The sequence below is a fragment of the Prionailurus viverrinus genome, chromosome C2 (genome assembly GCF_022837055.1).
Source record: "Prionailurus viverrinus isolate Anna chromosome C2, UM_Priviv_1.0, whole genome shotgun sequence".
NCBI lineage: Eukaryota > Metazoa > Chordata > Mammalia > Carnivora > Felidae > Prionailurus > Prionailurus viverrinus.
This window is the reverse complement of record NC_062569.1, coordinates 31089999-31113667: the sequence shown is the minus strand read 5'-3', so window position 1 is coordinate 31113667 and position 23669 is coordinate 31089999. Positions and strand designations below refer to the sequence as shown.

The following is a 23669-nucleotide window of genomic DNA, read 5'->3' as shown; positions in this document are numbered from 1 at the left end:
TTTATTTATTTTTGAGAGACACACACAGAGGGTGACTGGGGGAGGTGCAGAGAGAGAGGGAGACAACAGAATCCGAAGTGGGCTCCGGGTTCTGAGCTGTCAGCACACAGCCCGACACAAGGCTTGAACCCACGAACCACAAGATCATGACCTAAGCCGAAGTCAGATGCTTAGTCGACTGAGCTACCCAGGCGCCCAGGCTTTTATTTATATATATATATATATATATATTTTTTTTTTTTTTTTCTTATTTGTAATGCAGTAAGGTTCTCCTGAATCTGGGTAAATTACAGCTGTACATCCATGACCCTCCATGTTGTGTCTTACATTCCATCCTTTATGGTCTGACCGCCCACCCGTTCAGTGACAGGGGTAGAGTTGGCCTCTTAGGACTTGCTTGAGTTGTCTAGGGCTGCCCTAACACAGTACCATAAACTGGGTGGCTTAAAACAACAGAAATTTATTGTCTCACAGTTCTGCAGGCTGGAAGTCTGAAATCAATGCATTGGCAGGGCCAATCTCCCTCTGAAATCAGTGGGGGAGAATCTTTCCTTGCCTTTTGTAGCTTGTGGTGCTTGTTGGCAATCCTTACCCTTCTGTGGCTTGTAGACTCGTCCCTCCAATCTTGGCCTCCATCATCACATGCCCATCTTTTCCCATGTGTGCATCTGTCTAGACTTCCCCCATCTTATAAGGACATTAATGATTGGTTTTAAGGTCCACCCTCATCCAGTATGACCTCATCTTAACTTAAAAAAATTTTGTTTAAGTTTATTTATTTTGCGAGAGAGAGAGAGAGAGAGAGAGAGAGAGCGAGCATAGAAGTGGGGGAAGTGCAGAGAGAAGGAGAGACAGAATCCCGAGCAGGCTCCAGGCCATCAGTGCAGAGCCTGACGCAGGGCTCAAACTCAGGAACCATGAGATCAAGAGTCCGATGCTTAACTGACTGTGCCACCCAGATGCCCCAACCTCATCTCAACCTGATCACATCTGCAAAGACCCTATTTCCAAATAAGGTCACGTTCACCAGTATGGGGGTTAGGACTCCAATGTATCTTTTTTGGGGGGGAAACACAGTTCATGTGATAACAAGGCCCTTCTAGGACTAACATAGCATGATTTTCTTGGCTGGTCCTGTTCCCAACACCAGCCAAATCAGCCTGTTCACTACCCAATGAGCACACCAGCTACTTTTTTGTCTCTTCAGTTCTGATCAGACTATTATTTCTTTCTGGAAAACCCTTAGCCTCTGAGCCCTTGTAACTTCATCCATTTACCCATCCATCTATCCATTCATTCTATAAACAGCCACTGAGTACCTTTTATGTGCCCCGTTTTACTGCTTAGTTCATATCTAACTCACCTGGGAGTCTACTCCATCCCCCTCTCTCATCTCGGCTGAAAGCCATCTCTTTCCTCTCAGCTTATGGCTCCACACTTTTATTTATTAGGCACTGAATCAGGAAAATAAGCCTATATCTTAGTGAATGATTTACAGGTACTACTGCCAATCAACATATTAAAAATAAGTAAAGTCTATTTCCTTCTCTAACAGAGGTCCTTGCCTCTTGCCAGAAATCAATGATCCTTGATTGATTGGCTCATTGACTTCTTGACTGACTCTCATTGGAACCTCAGTTGAGAAGGTGAAATCTGGCTCGCCATCCTCTGCTGGGAGTGCAATCCTGCATTTCTTCACAGGGCTCTCCAGCCCAGGCCCTGAAGTCGGGCATCTGTACTTTGAAGTCGGGTAAATGCTATACTTTGCACGGTCTTACTTTTGGTTCTTCCTCTCTTCCTCTAACCCCAGAGTTCACAGATTGGATCAAAGCTACCCTGGGCCCACTTGGGATGCTCGCACAGTCCCTACTCGTTGGTGCTGACTCACCCCTGCTTGCCATTTCTCCCAACACACCCTGTGGCTGTGTCTACGGGAAAGCTGCTTCTCTCTGCTCCGTGCTGAGCAGTCTTAGCCGACAGCCTCCTCTCCTCCACACTCTGTCCTTGCTGAGGAAGTGGGCCTGTGTCCAGCTTGGGACTGGTCCCCATGAGGCACTGGCCATACTGTCCCCCTAATTCTCTCTTCTCTACCCTTGGGTTTCAGCCCAGAGGTTCCTTCCTCGGGATCCTGTGATACACCCTTGATACATACTTCCCTATAGCACCTCACAATTGTAATTACATAGCTAATTGCTTAATTAGTTATTTCATGTCCATCTTTTCTGCCAGGAAGGAAATTCAAGGAGCTCAGGAACCGTCTGTTTCGTTAACTGCTGTACTTTGCACAGACTGAGTACTTAACAAAAATATGTGCTGGCTGGGAGAACAGCTAGTGGAGGCATCGCATGGGCCCACACTCAACCTGCCAGCCCCTCCTCTATGATGACGGACATGATGACAGGCACAAAAGGATGAGGGTTTTGCCTGCTTGGCCCCATACACCAGGCTCAAAGCGGAGAGATGTGCTCCCGAGAAACCTGACTCGTGCCTCACTCCAGTCTCCGGGGGCTCTGAAATCCCATCCCGATCTCGCTCGTGCTAATAATATACTGGCCTTACTAATAATAATTATGCTGAGTCTTTTTCAAAAGGGCATTTCAGTCAGGGCCTGATATCCCTAACTGAGCATCTGGTGACAAAGTGACCCGGGAGAGATATCAGAGCAAGGAGGAGGCGGAACTGCAGGAAGAAGAATTATCTGAGCTGCAGAGCATGGGGTAGAGTGGCATTTGAATTATTCCTCCTTCAGCTTAATTAATGCTACAGAAGAATTTCCAGGGGACCAGGACTCGGTTTTATTCTGGCTGCAATTAAAGGGTCTCCCCTCTTTTCCTTGCTTGTCTTCATTCCTCTCTACTTTCCATCCACCCAAGAGATAGCCTGTTACCCAAGCTCGGTGATTGAAAGAAGAGTGAGGAATCATAATTGGAAAACGGCCTCGTGAGGAAAGCCGTGGATCAGATAGGGAGAAGAAGTAGGATTTAAATGTAAAAATGCCCGGAACTGTGGGGAGAAGCAGAGGTGGACCTGGGGTTATCGGACAGAAAGCCAACAAACCTTCCTCTTTCTTTTTTCTTTTTTTTTCTTTTCTTTTCTCTTTTCTTTTCATGTTTGTTTACTTTTGAGAAGGGGGGAGGGGCAGAGAGAGAAGGAGACACAGAATCCGAAGCAGGCTCCAGGCTCCGAGCTGTCGGAGCGAAGTCCAAGGCGGGGCTCGAACCCAGGGACTGCGAGATGGTGACCTGAGCCGAGGTCGAGGTCGGAAGCTCAGCCAAAGGAGCTGCCCAGGCATCCCAACCCTCCTCTTTCCCAGCTTGCACTGAAACCTGTCAGGCAGAGGTTCTCCTACTGAGCAAAAGCATGGAGTTGGAGCTGCAAAGTGCAGACAGGGGGGCTTTCTCCCAAAGCCCTGCAGGATTATCTCCGGGATAATTTTCTGCTTTCTTTGCACCTTTTACATATTAAGTCCATTATAGGAAAAAAAAAATCTAAATCAGTACTATAGCGTTGAACCCACTTCTCAGCGGTAATGAAAAGAATTCGCCCAGTTATCACCCTGCACCAGTTTAGGTTTCTGTCTGCCTCTGGGGAGTTCAGGGTGTGTGTGCATTTCTCTGTGTGTCTCTTTCTATGCTTTGGGCACTGAATGTGTATACTGTACTACCTATGTGTGAGTGTATGAGCGTGTGCATGTGTGTGCGCGCCCACATATGCCCTCTGTGTGTGTTGCTGATGAGAGCCGCTCACCACAGGCTTTAGGAAAATTCCCAGAGTCTTCCACTCTTATCACAGGGTCACTTAGCCAGTCAGTCCCCCAGGAGGGCTGTGAATGGCATTGCTGGCCCCTGGTGGAGCAGCCAGTCTAGGCAGCCTGGACAGGTAGATGCCTGTGCTCCCAGCTCTGCCCTGGGTCCCCTGCCGTTTCAGGCGACAGTGAGGCAGGCCCACCACTCTTGTGGGGTGTGGCAAAGAGAAGGGGGTCTCAAGCTGTGTGCAGCACCCACTTCTGTGCAGGTTGGTCTCAGAGCCTGGCGTGAGGCAGAGAGAGGGCCCTAAGGCTGAGGCTTTGGCCCCCTCAATCTTTTCTCTGTGGATTCCCTCTTTGAAAGACCCCCAAAACCAGTTCCCTAGAGAGAAAGGAATTCTTCGTCCCAGACATGGGTGACCCCCTCATGTGTCCTGAGCTATTATCTTCCTTCCTTTTTTTTTTTAAATGTTTATTTTATTTTTGAGACAGAGAGAGAGAGCATGAACAGGGGAGGGTCAGAGAAAGAGGGAGACACAGAATCTGAAACAGACTCCAGGCTCTGAGCTGTCAGCACAGAGCCCAACGTGGGGCTCGAACCCACAGACCCCGAGATCATGACCTGAGCCGAAGTCGGACGCTTAACCGACTGAGCTACCCAGGCGCCCCTTATCTTCCTTCCTTCAGCACTGATTTACTTATAAAAGATAGGGGCCAAAAAAACACAACGCAAGAAAACCCTCTCTTGGTTCAACGCCAGTGTCCGGGCAGCCGCTTCACCGGTAACTGTGACAATGAATATGACTGAGGTGTTAATTTATATGATTTTTATTCTACGGAATGGAAGAATCTCCAGACTGAGGGTAAACATAGATGCCTTTAATCCTCTTTTATAAAGAGTATTATTTTTTAACTCTTTAATGCCAACCACAGGATCTCTAGGGCTGATTAATGTCTCTTGTTTTGTGTTTCGTCCAAAGCAGCTGATGGAAGGGAGAGGGGTTCAGACTCTGGGAACTGGGTTCTTACGGGAGCCAAGTGGCAGCATCACCGTGAGGGTCTGGAGCCCGGGAAGCAGGTGCTGGTGTACAGTCTGTGGTGGGGACCCCTGCCGGTACCATGCCGTCCTGGCCTCCTCAGACAAGGTCCGGGCCGAAGGCACAGGGGCTGCAGACTACATGTCCAGGTGTGGCCCTGGGGCCTTCACAGCCCCCCTGGGGTTGGGAAGGGAAGAAGAGTTCCAAGATGACGGAAAATGCATTTCCTTTTCCAGTCTGACAGCATGAGGACTCTGTCAGACTTGCTTTGCTTTTTGAAAAATAATTGACATTTTTTGCAATGCAAGTGTGTGAAGTAACATATGCTCCCTAAAACAGTCTCAGGGCCATGGATCCCCAATGTGGTACCAGAGTAGGACTATCAGCATCATCTGGGTACTTGTGTGACGGTGCTTCCCGGGCCCCGACCTTGGACCTACACATCTGAAACTCAGGGGGTGGGGCCCCAAAATCCGTGCTTTAACAAGCTCTCTGGGGATTCGGGTGCACAGCGAAGTGTGAACACAGCCGTTGCAGTGGACACAGTAACTCAGCTGCCTTTTCTCCTGCTCTCTCCTGAGAATTTTTCTTCAAAATCCTTCCACGGTGATCCTATCAAAAGGACCCTTAATTGTCTTTTGTGACTATCATCTTTTCCTGAGATGCTTGGAGGCTCTCTGCTTTATTGTTTTCTGTTTTTGAGTGACTGGGATTAGGGAACATTAGAGGCTTTTTTTTTTTTTTTTCCACCAGTTATCCTTGAGAATGTACGTCCGTGTGTGTCTTCCATGGGGGATGGGCTCTGAGAGCATGGAAGGCACTCATGGCAGCACCCACAACAGTCACATAAGCCATGACCAGGGAAGGACCTGTACCGGGGGTAGTTTCTAGTTTCTATCACATGGGGTCTTACGAAACTCATAAATTCTCACAAATCTCATTTTATGGATGGGAAGACCTAAGGTCAAATTTACCTCTGTAAATAGTTTGAATCCAAGTCCTGCATTCTTCCTGTCATATCAAAGAACTATTCTGCCATACCAGACAGCAAGAAAGTTCTAGAGAGGGTTTGCCGCTTTCCCAGCTGATGATGCTGAATGAAGACAGGGCTTAAACAGGAAGCGTGATATCGTGGAACAAAGGTAAAATCTTCTGCGAAAGCAAAGGCCCTACAGATCTCAGCACAGAACTGATTGTGGCTGGAGCAGACACTGTCCCCCAGAAACACAGTGAGGATGGAGGCTGCAGCCTAGACAGTAATCCATGGGAATAACGGGGGAGGATGAGACAAGGGTCTTGCCTCCACTGTGACCCAGGATGACTGGAATTCATCACAGAGGAACAAGGGCTCTGCAGAACACGTGTGGGGTGGGCCTGATTTCCCCCAGCAGGTTCAGGATGAGCCTGGTGCTCACAGGGATCGCCCCCAGGAGAGACTGTCCCTTGTCCCATGGTGAGGATAGGCCTCCAAGCCTGGGGCCCAGAGCAGTGCAGGAGGTGAGTCTGAGACAGATGGGGCAGATTCTAGAGGGAGTGGAAGCTGGTCCAGGCAGTCAGGGTGGGAAGGGAGGGGCAGCACCAGGCAGAACAGCACATAAGGAAGACCTGACGAAGGGAAAACCATCATGGAAGGACAAGGGTGCAGTTGGAAAGCTGTCTGAGAAGATGGCTTCTGCCTCCTGCCATGATGGGCAGATGCCCAAGGAACAGCTCTGTTTGAGGTTCACAGGGCAGAGGGGACAGAGAATGCCAGCGGACATTAGAAGAGAGAAAGCAAGGAGAAGGAGGTATCAGCGAGCTTGGAAGGCAGAAAGCATCAGAAGCTGCAGAAACACAGGGTGTGGGAGGAGCGGGGGCCTGAGACAAGAGGAAGGAGCAGCAGGAGGAGCAAAGGGGAAGGGGCTGAGGGAGATCAGAGGCGCCTTGAAGACGGAGCTCAGTTCATGATGAAACAGGGAGGCCTGCAGGGAGCAGGGCCTAAGGAAGGCACAGAGCAAGGCTACAGACTTCTCAGACAGACAGCCTGGGGCTCTGAAGGATGGGAGAGTTGACACTACTTTGGCAGAAGAAACCTGGTGGGATACTAAGAAGGGGAGATTTCGCTCACAAAGGGACTGGATGGGGCCTTTTCCTACTGATGAGAAGAGAAAGCAAGCCAACTGGAGTAGGGTTTTTGACTTAACCAACAGAAGGCCACCATGAAGAGATTTGTGGGATTCTTTTGGGGCTGTGTCCACCAACGTGAGCTGATAAAGGGTGAAGATCAGGTTTGTGAATGTGCATGTGGGCCCCAAATGCAAACAGTTGATCAAAGATGTGGCACCTTTCCTGGTACGTATGTGCTATTTTTCTTCTTGCTAACAGAAGACAGGACCAGTCATAATCAGAGTGTGATCTGTGAAGTCAAACATGCTTGTGTCCTCCCCCAAGATGTATGTGTTGAAAACCTAACCCCCAATGGGATGGTATGTGGAGGTAGGGCCTTGGAGAGGTAATTAGGTTTAGATGAGGTCATGAGGGTGGGACCCCGTGACAAGATCAGCGTCCTTATAGGAAGAGGAAGGGAGACCAGAACTCTTGCTCTCTCTACCGTGTGAGGATACAGGGAGAATGTGACCATCTGCAAGCCAGTAAGAGGACTCTCACCAGGAACCAAATCTGCCAAGACCTTGATTTTGGACTTCCTAGCCTCCAGAAGAAATGTGCAAAATCAGTGTCTGTTGTTCAAACCACCTAGGCTATGGTATTTTGTGATGGCTGCCCACACAAGCTAAGAAATTGGGAATGTTAATTTGAATACCTGTAAATCATACAGGTGTTAGAGCCCAACCCAGCTCATATATCTGTCCCTCTTAAAGGGGGGGGGGGGAATTTTACCAGCAGTTAATAACTCCTTAGGTTAGTGGGTTTATTCCAACCATAAGAAAGCACAAAGGAACACATTCTATCTGTTCATTATTCCAGAAGCCTGGTGGGAAGGAAATGATCCTGGGGCTAGAAATAGCAATTTAGAGGAGGAAGACCTGGGGAAAAGTATGGTGGAGAATTAAGACAGAATGAGACATGAAAGCTGAGGGCCAAGTAGGGAAAACTAGAAAACTTTAATAGCTATTAATGAGGTCTTCACTTATAAAGTAAAACAAGATGTCTTGAAAGATGATGATATTAAAAAGGTCTTGAAAGAACGGCATGAAATGGGGGAACTAAGACGGAATATAATACGGACTCTAAAGACCGAGTATAGCAGTCTTAAGGACTGTTTCATGGAACAGGGGTAACAAGGGGAAGGTTCTACTTTTGGTGTGAGGGGTATGCTTCTAACAAACAGAATCTCCATTGAGTAACAACAAAATAGAAGAGAAAAGGAAAAGAAGTAAGATAACAGAAAACTGTTTGAGCATTCCAGAAACTGAACAGCACAAGGTGAGTTTCACCTTTTGCAATTTTGCTCTGAGGAAAGTGTGCCCTGTGGCTAAAACTCCAGCTGAAGATCCCACCCCCTTTGTGGCTGCAGGAACCAAGGGAAGGAGCCCAGAAAAATCAGGATTGCTGGAGAGTTGGGGTTTGCAGGGACTCCCTGGAAACAAGAGAGCCAGGGAGAGAGAATCCCAAATTCTGGATATGAACTTTTCCCGATTCTCTGGCTGACCCTTGAATCATGCATTTATGAGACAGACTGAAAACCACAGGAAATGAAATCTGAGCTGTTTCTCCCTGCAGACTTGACAGTTTGCAGGTTGAGTCTAACTGAGTTAACTTCCTGTTAAATCGGAAACATTGACACTTTTTGGATCAATGTAATAGCACCTACAGGCTCTACATTGTAACATTCATAATGTATATAATCCCAAACTACCATTCAGACAAAGACTCAGGGAAATGTGACCCCTTTTCATGGGAAAGAAGGATGCCAACCTCAGGATGACCTGGGCTTTTTTTTTTTTTAAAGTTTATTTATTTATTTTGAGAGAGAGACAGACATGGAGAGAGACAGCAGAAGAGGCGCAGAGAGGGAGAGAGAGAATCTCAAGCAGGCTCCGTACCGTTAGTATGGAGGCTGATGCGGGGTTTGAACTCACAAACCGTGAGATCATGACCTGAGCCGAAACCTAGAGTTGGACACTGAACCGACTGAGCCACCCAGGCACCCCAGGATGACCTCAGCTTTAAAGCAGCTATTATAGCTATGCTCAATGAGATAAAGAAAGGTATGCTTATGATGCATAAAAATATAAAGCGCCCCAGTTGATAACTGGAAACTATAAAAGAAAGATTAATAAGAAATTGTAAAGTTAAAAAAGACAACATGAGAAAAAAATCACTAGAGGAACTTTCTGTTAGCAAAATGGAAACGGTAAATCAAAGAATCAATGAGCTTAAAGACAGTTATAAGGAAGAGAGGAAAAATTGGGGAAAAATAACGAGCAGAGCCTCAAGAACCTGTGGAACGATTTCACACGTTCTACATACAGGTAATTGTATTGTAGGTGGTGTCATTGCTTTGAGGCACTCTCAACCTGTAGTTTTTTCTCTACCTCTTTATATATTTAAAAAACCCCAAGTTCACACCAATACTTTCTTTTTTTTTTTTTTTAAATTTTTTTTTTCAACGTTTATTTATTTTTGGGACAGAGAGAGACAGAGCATGAACGGGGGAGGGGCAGAGAGAGAGGGAGACACAGAATCGGAAACAGGCTCCAGGCTCCGAGCCATCAGCCCAGAGCCCGACGGGGGGGGGCTCGAACTCACGGACCGCGAGATCGTGACCTGGCTGAAGTCGGACGCTTAACCGACTGCGCCACCCAGGCGCCCCACATACCAATACTTTCAATTCCAATTCAATACCACATAATTCATTTTAGTTTTCATGTTTTCCATATTTGTACCTCCTTTTCCAATAGCTCCCATTGTCTCCAATATATTTCCTCATCTCCTTGCAAATAGCTAATTTCCCAACCTTTCTTGGCTGCTGGCTCTCCCCCACATGGATCTAGATATCTAGTAGGGATGCCTCCCTTGCCTGAGACATCTACCTTGATTGGGTCTGCCAAGTAGCTTTTTGGTGAAAGATAAAAGAAAGCCAATAAAGTGTTTTGTTTCATTCTGAAAGAAGGTAAGAGAAGAGTTTGGAAGGGAAAGACAAGAGAAAAGCCAGTTATTTTTCTAAAATGCAAATTCATCACCTTTGGATCATGTGTATCCATCTATGTGTGCACACACATACACACACACACACACACAGCCCTGGAATGACTTCACATTGCTCTAAGGCCCTGAATTCTATCACAAGGGTCCAGGAGGCTGCTGCTGACCTCCCTGGCCACTTTCCTCCTCTTTTCCCAAATTCCCAGCATAGGGGTCCTCTATGAGCTCCTTTAATGTTCCATTTTCTGTCTTGCCACAGGGCCTTTGTATGTGCTATTTATGTCTCTCAGTGTTCTAACATCCCCTTTCATTTGGGTGACTTATTCTTCAAATCCCTGCTGAAGCACCATTCCCTCTTCTGGAAGCCCTCCTTAATCCCCCTAGATATGGTCATATTATATTGTTATTTATTGTTTTATTCATGTTCTCACAGAACACAATGGCTTTTTTCTCCACTGGTCATTATGCACTTATATCTGTGTCTGACTAATGTCACCTTTCTGCATCAAACTGTGAGTGATGTAACAATAACAATGTCTCTTTTTGATCTTGATAGTGTCCCTGGCCTGTGATCAGTACTGACACATAGCAGCTGCTCAATACATACTGTCCATGTGAATAAATTCTTTGTAATTTTAGAACCGCAAGTTGTTAATCAACAAACATGTTATCTGTCTATTTTTAAAATAATTATTTATTTTTTAGAGAGATAGACAGAGCACGAGTTTGGGAGGGGCAGAGAGAGAGGGAGACACAGAATCTGAAGCAGGCTCCAGGCTCTGAGCTGTCAGCACAGAGCCTGACGCAGGGCTTGAACTCAAAAACTGTGGGATCTTGACCTGAGCCAAAGTCAGACACTTAACTGACCGAGCCACCCATGTGCCCCATGTCTATTTCGATTAAAAGGAAAAGAATCGAGAAATAATATGATAAATATAGTGAGACAGGGGAACATAAAAATTGGTGAAGGATCCTGAAAGCTCTTAGATCTAGGAGTTTATACGTTTTATCAGTTAGAAGAACAACAAAAACCGCAACAAATGGTCTGACTAATGTATACAAGAACATCATGTGGGGAATCCTTTACCTAAAAAAAATTTAATGTAAAGCATAAATGTTTGGTTCACATCATTATTTGGTGATTCACAGTCATTAAACTGTTAGTCCTTTCAAAGGTAGAATAAAGTTCCATTCAAAATCCAAATGTGAGTATTTATGCATGTTTTGGAACTAGAAAAAGTGATTTCAAATATACCTGAAAGAAAAGATATTTGGTAACAGTCAACAAAGTGTTTTTTTTTTTAAGGAAGAATAAAGGATAACTTCACCCAAAGAGGAGAACTTTTTGCTAAAGTTATTATAATCCAAACAATACGGATAGTAAAACTTGTGCTAAAGTTATTACAATCAGAACAATATGGTTGGGCATAGAATAAGTAAATAAGTTGATGGAGCAGAATTGAGAATCAAAACATGGTTCATATATGCAACTTAATATATGACAAGGATGACAAGTGATCAATAAAATATGGATAATATATTTAACACATGGTATTGTTAAATGATCTATTCACTTGTATGAAAACAGGGTAAAAAAATATACATATCCTAATACATACTCAAAAACAATTCTGAAGGGCACCTGGGTGGCTCAGTCAGTTAAACATCTGACTTTGGCTCAGGTCATGACCTCACAGTTTGTGAGTTCGAGCCCCGCATTGGGCTCTGCACTGACAGCTCAGAGCCTGGAGGCTGCTTTGGATTCTGTGTGTCCCTCTCTCTCTGCCCCTACCCTGCTCATGCTTGGTCTCTTTCTGTCTCTCAAAAAAAAAAAAGTTACAAAAATTTAAAAAATTTAAAAAAAAGTTTGAGAATAGCCCTTGTGTCCACCAACAAAAGAACAGATATATAAGCAATGAAATACTACAATAAATGGGAACAAAGTATTGCTGCACACAACAGCATGAATGAATCTCACAGACACAAAGAGCATAGACTGTAATTCCAATCATGTGAAGTTCTAGAACAGGCACAACAAATCTATGGTTGAAAAAAATAATCAGAGCAGTGGTTGCCCCTGGGTGTGGGGTAGGGGTGACAACTGACTGGGGAGGGGTATGAGGGCACTTCCCAGTGTGATGGCCACATTCTGTATCTTGACAGGAGTTTGGGATACACAGGTGTATGGATTTGTTCAAACTCTATACGTGTACACTTAAGAATCATTTCTTACCAAAATCTCTGGGATGAAGCAAAAGTGGTTCTAAGAGGGAAGTTCATAGCACTGCAGGCCTCGCTTAAGAAACCAGAGAAATCTCAAATAACAATTTAACATTACACTTAAAGGGAACAGAAAAAGAAGAACAGGTGAAGCCCAGAGCTAGTAGAAGGAAGGAAATAATAAATACCAGAGCATAAATAAATGAGAGAGAGATTAAAATGACAATAGAAAATATCAATGAAACTAAGAGCTGGTTCTTCAAAAGGATAAACACAATTGAGACATCTTTAGCTAGACTCAGCACGAAAAACAGGGAAAGGACTCAAATAAATGAAATCAGAAACAAAAGAGGAGGCCAAGTTATAACTGATACCTCAGAAAACCAAAAGTCTTAAGCAAGTGTTATGAATAATTATATGCCAACAAAGTGGACAACGTAGAAGAAATAAATAAACATTTTACTGTCTTCTGAGACTGAATCATGGTGAACAGACCGATTACTAGTAAGGAGATTGTATCAGTAATCAAAAACTTCCCAACGAATATAAGGGCAGGACCAGACAGTTTCACTGGTGAGTTCTACCAAACATTCAAAGAATATGTAATACCTATACTTCTCAAACTCTTTCGAAAAAACTTCAGGAAACACTTCTAAACTCATTTTATGAGGCTGGAATTACCCTTATACCAAAACCAGACAAAGACAACATAAAAAAAGACAACTACAAGTCAATATTCCTGATGAATTTTGATACAAAAATCCTCAATAAAACATTAGCAAACCAAATTCAATGATACATTGAAAGGATCATACACTATGGTCAAGTGGGATTTATTCCAGAGATGCAAGGATGGTTCAACATCCACAAGTCAATCAACATCACACACAGCATTAACAAAATGAGAGATAAAAATCATACGATCATCTCAGTAGATACAGAAAAAGCATTTGATACAATTCATTCATTTATGATGAAAACTCTCAAGGAAGTGGGTATAGAGGGAACATATCTCACCATAATAAAAGCCTCATATGACAAGCAATGGTTAATATCATAGTCAATGGTGAAAAGCTGAAAGCTTTCCTTCTAAGATCCGGATAAAGACAGGATGCTCACTCTCCCCATTTTTATTCAACACAGTAGTGGAAGGCTTAGCCAGAGGAATTAGGCAAGAAAAAGAAATAAGAGGCATCCAAATTGGAAAGGAAGAAGTAAAACTGTATTTGCAGATGACATGATCCTATATATAGAAAACTCTAAATCCTCCAACAAAAAACTGTTAGAACTAATAAATGAATTCAGTAAAGTTGCAAGATACAAAATTAATATACAAAAATATGTTTCATTTTAACACACTAATAACAAACTGTTAGAGAAATCAAGAAAACAATCCCATTTACAATTGCATCAAAAAGAATAAAATACTTAGGAAAAAATTTAACCATGGATGTGAAAGACCTGTATGTACATTGAAAAACTATGAGACTGATGAAGAAACTGAAGAAGATACAAATAAATGGAAAGCTATTCCATGTTCATGGATTAGAAGAACTAATATTGTTAAAATGTCCATACCACCCAAAGCAATCTATAGATTCAGTGCAATCTTTATAAAAATTCTAATGGCATTTTTTACAGAACTAGAACATATTATTCTCAAATTTACATAGAACCACAAAGAAAACTCAAATAGCTAAAAAATCTTGAGAAAAAAGAACAAAGTCAGAGGTATCATAGTCCTTGATTTACAACTATTCTTTAAAGCTACAGTAATCAAAACAGTATGGTATTGGCAAGAAAACAAAAACAGAAATAGAATAGAGAACTCAGAAATAAACCCATGCCTACCTGGTAATTAATTTATAACAAAGGCACAAAGAGTACACAATGAGGAAACGACAGTCTCTTCAATAATGGGTGTTGGACAGCCACATGCAAAAGAATGAAACTGAACCACCATCTTATACCATATACAAAAATCAGCTCAAAATGGATTAAAGACTTGAACGTTAGACCTAAAACCACAGAACTCCTAGAAGAACACAGGTGGCAAGCTCCTTGACCTTAATCTTAGCAATGTTTTATATTGGATTTGGCTTCAAAGGCAAGGGAAACAAAAACAGAAACAAACTAATGGGACCACATCAAACCAAAAAGTGTCTGAACATCAAAAGACGCCATCAACAAAATAAAAAGGCAGGTTACTGAATGGGAGAAGATATTTGCAAATAATGTATCCAATAAGAAGTTAATATCTAAATAGACAAAGAAATCAGCATCAACAACAAACAACCTGATGACAAAATGGGTGAAGGATCTGACTAGACATTTTTCCAAAGACATACAGATGGCCACGAGGTACAGGAAATCTGGAAATGCATCAACAGAATAGGATGGAGTGAAGAATGGACAGAGGGATAGCTCAGATGGATGGTTATATAATAAATCATACAGAGCAAGATATTCATTCTAAAACCTAGGTGGTGGGTAATGGCTAGACTCTGTAAATTCTATCAAGCTCTCTGTATGCTTGAAAATTTTCCAAAATGAAATCTTGGGAAAAATAAATACATTTCAGGTGTGCTTAGTATTTAAATATAGAGCAAAACCCCCAATAAGATAGTACAGGAAACTTTAAAAAGCACTTATAACCCTGGAGTGAAGAGAGATTTTTAAATAAACCAAAAAAAACCGGGGTGCCTGGGTGGCTCAGTCGGTTGAGCGTCCGACTTCGGCTCAGGTCATGATCTTGCGGTTCATGAGTTTGAATCCCGCGTCAGGCTCTGTGCTGACAGCTCAGAGCCTGGAGCCTGCTTCGGATTTTGTGTGTGTCTCTCTCTCTGCCCCTTTCCCGTTCATGCTCCTGTCTCTCTCTGTCTCTCAAAAATGAATAAACGTTAAAAAAATTTTAAATACCCCAATGTTTATAGCAGCACTTTCAACAATAGCCAAATTATGGAAAGAGCCTAAATGTCCACCAACTGATGAATGGATAAAGAAATTGTGGTTTATATACACAATGGAATATTATGTGGCAATGAGAAAGAATGAAATATGGCCTTTTGTAGCAAACTGGATGGAACTGGAGACTGTTAATGCTAAGTGAAATAAGTCATACAGAGAAAGACAGATACCATATGTTTTCACTCTTATGTGGATCCTGAGAAACTTACCAGAAGACCATGGGGGAGGGGAAGAAAAAAAAAAAGAGGTTAGAGAGGGAGAGAGCCAAAGAGACTTAAAAACTGAGAACAAACTGAGGGCTGATGAGGGGTGGGAGGGCGGGGAGGTGGGTGATGGGTATTGAGGAGGGCACCTGTTGGGATGAGCACTGGGTGTTGTATGGAAACCAATTTGAAAATAAATTTCATATTTAAAAATTTTTTTTAAATAAATAAGTAAATAAACAAAAAAAAAACCCAAGAAAACATAGAACAGATGAGTATTTTTGACTAGAAGAATATTAACCACTTTTGGAAGCCAAAGGATATCATAAACAGTATCAAAAGAACAACAGATGTGGTAAGGGGAACTAACTGTATCATACATGGAGACAAAGGGTTAACACCCCTAATAAAAAAAGGCTTCCTATAAATTTCTAAGAAACCAGCATACAACCCAACAGAAAAACAGGTAAAGGCATGTACATATAATAAACAGCAGCTGAAACGTGAATCCCAGTAACTGTGCGAGAAGACAGTAAAGGGGTATCTCCAGCAGTCAGGTGAAAAGGCAGACCAAAACAAAAGGAAGTAATGCTTTTCATCTTTGGATTGGCAAATTGGTAAAGATCGATTGCCTTTAGTGCTGGTAAGGATGTCGGAAGGTGGGCACCATACGTTCCTAGTGGAGCGTAAATATTCACAAACTTGTAGAAAAGCAGCTTGGCAGGAAGAATGCCCCTGAGACACGCACAGCAGAACAATAGGCATAGTATGATCCCACTGTTATAAAATAAAAATCTTCAAATTTTGGAGCAATGAGAAAACTGTGAAAAGAGACATGCCCAACTATTAAAACTGACACCTAAGGACAGGGGTTGGTACACTATGGCCTGAACACCAAATCTGTCAGGTCACCTGGATTCTTATAGCCCATGAGCTAAGAATGGTATTTATACCCTTTTAAAGGGTTACCTAATTATCTACACAATATCCTCTATGTTGCCTCTTAGCCAACAAAGCCTAACATACTTATTATATGGCCTTTAAGGAAAAGTTTACTGACTCTTGCTTCAGGGGGGATTGTGGTTTCTTGGTTGTCTTTTTCCCCCTTATTTCTCTGTATTGTTCTTATTTTTATAATAATATCCTGGGAGTGAAGAAACCAGGGAGACCAGTTAGGAAGCTACCAGAAGGGACCAGGTGAAAGAGAATGGTGTTTTGGAATAGGATGGGGGCTGCAGAGATGGAAAGACAGAGGCAGATTTTATTTGAACCTATGGGAGTTACCAAGGGATTGGACATGGATGGTGAGGCAGAGAGAAATCAAGGGTGACTCGCAGGTTTCAGTCATTCGTTTAATTGGTGGAACCACTAAGCTGGAGCAATTGGGGAGGAAAATGGAGGAGAAAGCTCTGCTTTGGACCTGTAACGGTTGGGACTAGAACTGTGAGAACCAGATGACTGGATGGAGGTGATGAGAGCTGCCTTGACTGTGGAGGGGGAAGCTGAGTGGGAATACCAATGTGTGAGTACTCATCATGTAGACGGCACTTAGAGCTGTCTGGAAGCACTGGAGAGGGAGAAGAGGAGGGGACCAAGGGTCTGCCTGGTGACACAGTACCCAGCCCCACTGGCGCCTACTTCTGCTGATGGACGTCTCTGATGCTACTCTCCAACTGCCTGGATTCCTCCAAATCACCTCTTCCAAAGTGTCCTTTTCCCACTGGCCAAGAACACCATCCATGGCTTCAGAGTAGACACCCTGACCCTTCCTTACAGCCTATGCCCAAATGCTTACCTGGACAATGAGGACAACCAACTGCTATTGTTTCTCCATCTAGCACCTGCCTCCCCAAGTTGGAGATAAGTTCAAGTGCCAGTCGCTTCCAGTGTGCCCTGCCATGGGTCCCCAGCCCAGCCATGTGTAGCCACTTTTTATTCATGCCATGCTTTTACCTGAGAACACCAAGAAGGACTCACCAAGGAGCTGGTGTAGGTGGGGTCTGAGGTGTCATCCTGGAGGTAGCGGGAAAGGCCAAAGTCAGACACCTTGCATACCAGGTTACTGTTGACCAGGATGTTCCTAGCAGCCAGGTCCCGATGCACGTAGTTCATCTCAGCCAGGTACTTCATGCCCGCGGCGATGCCCCTGAGCATCCCTACCAGCTGGATCACCGTGAACTGCCCATCATTTTGCTGTAACAAGACATAAAGGGCATTGGGATCAAGATGGGCTTCAGTGGTTAAACAGAAGCCACAGGACCACGGCCCTGCTGCTTGTCAGCCTCTGTCTGTGACTGGCCACGCTGCTCACTGTGTCCTTCTCCCTCTCCCCTCCCCCATCCCTCTCCTTGAATGCTCTGCTCACTCCTTGCCAACCCTGTTGATTCTATCTCCAAAATACATCTCAAAGCCATCCACGCCTCTCCATCTCTACTGCCTCCATTCTAACCAAGTCACCATCATCCATCACCTGTAACAGCCTCCCCACACCTGCCTCTCCCCAATCCATTCTCTACACAGCAGCTAGAGCCAGTTTTGCAAGACATAAATCAGGCCATGCCACTCCCTGGCTTCAAGCTCTATAACAGCTTCCCATTCATTGCATTAGGGAAAGCTCCAAACTCCTCCTCATGGTCCACGGGACCCCAGGGGATCAGCCACCACCTCACCTGTCAGCCACAGTGACTGGTGACCTCTCAGTCCTTTCCCAAGCCAAGGTCTTCCTTCCTTATGGCCCCTACACCTGCCGTCCCCTCTGCTCTTCCTCACAATCAACACTTACCTGCCCTTAAGGTCTCCACTAAGTGTCCCTTTTTCAGAGAGAATGTCTCTATAACTACTCCCCTCCTCCAAATATGACTAGCACTTTCTTACTATCTTCTTGTCTTTTATGAATGCTCTTATTCTTCTTCTTAGCATATCACAAGTTTTAGGTGTGTATGTGTAACACCTATCCATCTGCCTCTGCTGCTTGGCTCTCTGAAGACAAGACCCTTTCTCCTGTGGTTACCATTGTACTCCCAGTGCTAAGAACTTTAAATAGAAAAGGCTCAATAAACATGTGCTCCATTAGTGACTACTACATCTCTCCCTGTTTCCAGAATTAAATGCTTAAGGTGTCTTCCTTGGGTCCTACCAGAGCTGTCAACCTTGACATTGGGATAGCCATATGCACCTCAAAGGGATTAGTGGCAGGAGAAACACACACACAATGTATGGCATTGACCCTCTTAGCGAATGGGAGCCAAGCTGCAGTGCTGCCCCTCTCCAGTCACCAGTGGGCTCACTGTTTCCTGGGTGGATGCTCTCCTTCAAGGTTTGGCAACAGACCTCAGTGAATGTATCAACCTTCCTCCTGTCTCCCCAAAGCCCTTGGGTCTTGGCTTCTGCACACACTGGTTACATCAGTGGACCCTGTGCTTTGCTGCCAATAACACATTTTCTCTTCTAGTCCAGCCCCAGCTGCTCCGCCGAAGGACGATAAGTAGTATTCTGTTAAGTAGAGCTTGGCCCAGGCATTGAGAGGCTTTGACTGGGGGAGAGGTGAGAGGAGGTGGAACACCCTGGGTCTAGTCTAGGTTACTGCTGGACACAGACCCTGGGCAAGGCAGCCACTCCCCAGCTCCCTCCTGTGAAACAGCACGCATAAATGTGCACAGCTCCCATTTACTGAGCACCTACTGCATGTGAGGTGATATACAACACAGTCACATGCACTACCTCACTTAAGTGTGTGTGAGACACAGCATCTGTGTATGCACTCCTACAAAAGCATTTTCCATGCAAAAATAAATATGGAAAAACAAAACAGCCATTGAAAAACTACCCTGTGTATTAGAGAGAACCCCACCAATCAAACAGTCTAACCATGATAGTGTGAATGTTGAAGACTTCCTTCTGCGAGACTGCAAGCCCAGGTCTGTGTTCTAGGGCTACGCCCCTTGATCAATCAGAGTGAGCAAACTGACGCTCCCTCCACACCTTCCTGAGATGCCTCCCAGAAGAGAACCCCCAAACACACTGGGATTGACACACCCCAAGCTCCAGGCTGTTTCTAACTCAAACCTTAACCACCTCCCACCCTGCCTGGAATGCTTTCCCTGCAATATTTTCTTCTAACCAACTCCAAAAGGAAGTGCAGATCTGCTTTTTGGAAACCCTGACTGTTGTTCAGCACATGGTGCCCATCTGCGAGAGCTGGATGTGCTGTGAGTGATACGAATCCTCCTCCTTGCTAATGAACTTCAATCAACACCTCCTCGAGAAGTTAGCCAGGCTTTTGCGAACACCATTCATTTTCTCTAAGTAGGTCTCTAGGGACCTGCCTCCCCAGAAAGTTGTCATGCAACTTCTGTATGTTGGAAAATGTATCTCAGCTGCAAGTCACAAGGGTCACATTTTTCCAATTCAGTTTGTTACTTCCTCTCTGTAAGTGTAGACAACAATGTGGTTAAAAATGAATGTCTCCCAAAAGAAGCTGGCTTGTAGATAGATTCTGGGGAGGGGATCGGTGGTGGTTGTAAACAGCTCTGGGAAGAGAAATGTTGGAAGAATGCACAGCAATAGGTCTGTTTCTACTTTAAATCACTGAAGCCTTCATGGAACAGCTTTACCATCTGATTTGTTTCAATATTTAGGTCAGTCACCGTTATAGATTCTGGGGTCAACAAAGGCCAAGAAGTGGTTAAAAGTCCAGGCTTTTGGGGAGCCTGGGTGGCTCAGTCAGTTAAGCATCTGACTTCAGCTCAGGTCATGATCTCACGGTTTGTGGTTTGAGTCCCAGGTTGGGCTCTGTGCTGACAGCTCAGAGCCTAGAACCTGCTTCGGATTCTGTGTCTCCCTCTCTCTCTTTGCCCTTCCTCTGCTTGTGCTCTCTTTCTCTCAAAAATAAATGAATAGGGGCGCCTGGGTGGCGCAGTCGGTTAAGCTTCCGACTTCAGCCAGGTCACGATCTCGTGGTCTGTGAGTTCGAGCCCCGCGTCAGGCTCTGGGCTGATGGCTCAGAGCCTGGAGCCTGTTTCCGATTCTGTGTCTCCCTCTCTCTCTGCCCCTCCCCCGTTCATGCTCTGTCTCTCTCTGTCCCCCCAAAAATAAATAAAACGTTGAAAAAAAAATAAATGAATAAACATTAAAAAAAAAAAAAAAAGTCCAGGCTTTGGAGACAGACAGACCTGGCCTGGACCCAGGCTCTGGCGCTCACTGGCTGTGTGCCCTTGGGCATGTCATTTAACTTGCAGAGCCATCATTCCCACATCTGTAACATAAGAACATAGCGTCCATTCTTCATAGGATTTTGGTGAGGTTAAATGAGACAGTATACATGAAAGGGCTTAGCTCGGTGCTCGTGAATACTAAGACAGCAGCAACTGCCGGTATTATCAGCCAAGCCATCATGTCTCACAAACCAGCTCTCCCAGAGCCTGGTGAGAAAGTCTGAGGACACCGGGGGCCAGGACTACAGGTTCCTCGCAGCTTCCTGGTATGCTAGGGACACATCCTAGGATCCCTGCCATAGGAGAACCTCACTCACAGGGCATTCTGAGCTCTACAGGTTGGCAGCTGCAGTAAAAAAAAAAAAAAAAACCCACACCCCAACTGTAGCAGTGGATGACCGAGGCCTAATGATGCAGGCCTGAAGTTTGGATCAATTAATTAACATGATTTTTTCTATTTCTTGACTTTTCAATGGCAAGTCATTCTTGATAGAATGTGTTTTGATCCTCCTTTGTGCAAGGCAGGCAACAGTTTATTGCTTTTCAGAGAAGATAAAGGAAGTCCAGAGAGTTTAAGTGATCAGCTTTAAATCATTCTGTGTGGCTTTGACTTATAACAAGAATCTAAGTCCAGGATGGCAAATTACTTCTGCACTGACATCCATCTGTGATCAACTGGTAACGCCTTCCTCAAATGTTGTGTGGAGAAGAAGGCTGTGTAGAAGCTTTGCAGCAAAAAGTGACATGATTGATTAATGATGTCTGCCATGGTCATAGAAAAAGAAAGTAGAGACATGTGTGCCTGAAATATGCTACTCTTATTTGAATCTTTAAACTCCTGTCCAGGGTCTTTTCCATGGAATATGGACTTTGTAATGGCAACATATTTTCTTTAGAACCTGCAGAGTAATCACATTTCATAAGACAGGATTGTACCTGTTGAGTTCATAATCCTGGTGAAACTTAAAGACACAAACCTATTAAGATTCCCTGACACATTCAACTGTTTTAGGTTCGGTTCATTGGTCTAACTCCCCAATAAGAACTTCCAAAGACAGGAACATCAGCATACAAAGATGTACAAGACAGAAAAAGCCCAGTTCTCTCACTGACTTTGGAAAGGATCAGGCTCCACGGTGATCACATGGTAAAAATACAGTACAGTGAAGTGATTTAAACTTTCTTCCTTTCATGAAGTGCTTTCTGCTGAAATTGCTTTTTGGCAAATTCACTGAAGCCACTTGCTGGCCCTTTTATTAGGCAGGAAGGATTTAGGTATTTCAACTTTCATTGACAAATCCACTTCAGGAAATGAAACCCTTATTTGATTTGTTTGAAGAGAATGAATCATAGGTTTTTTTTTTTTTTTTTAACTGTAAGAGCCCTACCTTTCAAGATCATTCAATTCCAATGCCTTTAGTTTATAGATTGGGAAACTGAGTTAAAAGATTTGCTCAAGGCCACCGGTGACTCATGGTGGAGCACAAAGCAGAACCTAGGTCTCGGGATGTCCAATCTGGTATTCTCTTTCCGATCTCTGGGTTATGGTCATGGGCTCCAGCCCATGAATAAGCCTCCCTGATAAGAAATGTCTGAATTTGACATTGCTCAGTAACTTCCAAGAGTCTTTCAGTTATGACTGTCTGTAGATGACCCAGCAGCAACTACAAGGTCAGGCTAGGCAAGAAGGCCTTACAGAGCATGTTGACCTTTTTGGCTGTGGCACAGGACATTGAGGAGGGCTTCAGGGACCATTCCTAAGATTATGCAAGAGACACCAGTGCCAACAAGGATATATTAAATAATGGATTTGCATGCTACATAATCCATGGCATAGACATTTAAAAAATGAATACTGAAACTATTGAAGGTGTGGTTAGAAAATAACAGTGTTTCTAATCCTTTCAGAAGGTGAAAGACTCTAAGTCCTGCAATGGGAGAGGAGCAGTGGGTGGGCTGTGAGAAGCCAGTGTGCCCAGTGGATCCCCAGTGGCCACAGCCGCCCAGACGCTGACCCAGAGCTGGAGCTGCAGCCACTCCCCAAAGCCACCATGCCCAGTGTAAACGGCCATGGCCAGTTTGGCGTGTGTGTGTCGGGGTGGGGGCAGTTGCACAAATTGAGGACTAACTCTTTTCCTTTATTCTCTGAATGGTGATCCTAAAATTATACTACTTCCCAAAAGATGGACCCTGCAGAACTGAACTGATGACCTACTTTTCAATTTTACCAAGCAGCAGATACATCAATTAATGTTGCTATGCTCCAGGGTTTGGTAGTAAGGCTGAAATTAGATTTATAGATTACCTGCCTCCATGCCGTGCGAGGAGTCAGAAACGCTTCATTTCCCTCTCCTCCTTGCGCTGCCTGCTCTGGCCGTCCCTTACTTGCCATCCTTTCTCCTCTGCCTCCCTGTGTTCCTCTCTTGCCCCTGGCTCTTCTCCCACCGCCCAGGCCTCATCATCGTGACAAATACTGGTGTCTACCATGCCCCCATGTCCTGGGCCTCACACGGAAATAGCCCTGTGTGGAGCATCTGTGTGGGGTTTTGATTTTCTGTAGCCTCCTGAGAAATGAATCTCCTTGCTCCCCTGCATGTTCCAGGGAGAAAGTCTGATCACAGTCTTCAAATCATGTTGTGACTCTGTGAAGTACAATCAGGTCACTTGTAGGAAATAAATGACTCCTAAAAAGGTCTGGAGGCTGGTTCCAGAAAATCCTTTTTCTCCTAACATGGCCTTCTATTCACATTTATTTGGCTGTCTTCACAAGAAGATCCCTGATCACGAATGAATGCCCCCAGGAAAGCATGGTCTCTTCCTGACTCTGACATGAGAGGTCTGGCCACAAGAATAAGAGTCCACGGATGCTCAGGATGACTACATTTCCCCTGTCACTCCCAAACCTTTTTGTGCCAGAAATGGTTTTTCATGTTTTTTTTGTTATTTTTTTTTTTTTAATCCAAGTAGCATTCACCAGGTGATCACTGTGTTGGACACTGGGGGTTTCAAAATAAAAGGCATAACCCATACCCTCAAGGAGCCTGTACCAGGCAAAGTACATCCACCCCATCATTTGCCCCCCCCCCCATTCCCCCCTCCAAAAGCTACTATTGCCTAATAACCCAGAGGAGGCAAAAGT

The 23669-nt window shown here is 44.4% G+C and overlaps 1 protein-coding gene across 2 annotated transcripts in view; it reads right to left on the bottom strand.

Moving 5' to 3' along the window:
• Positions 1–23669, bottom strand: part of EPHB1 (EPH receptor B1) — a 430893-nt gene that overhangs the window by 34044 nt on the left and 373180 nt on the right. For both annotated transcript variants that reach the window (XM_047876453.1, XM_047876454.1), the window contains exon 12: positions 17295–17510. In XM_047876453.1, the coding sequence (XP_047732409.1) occupies positions 17295–17510 (216 nt within the window). The remainder of the gene's footprint in view (positions 1–17294; positions 17511–23669) is intronic.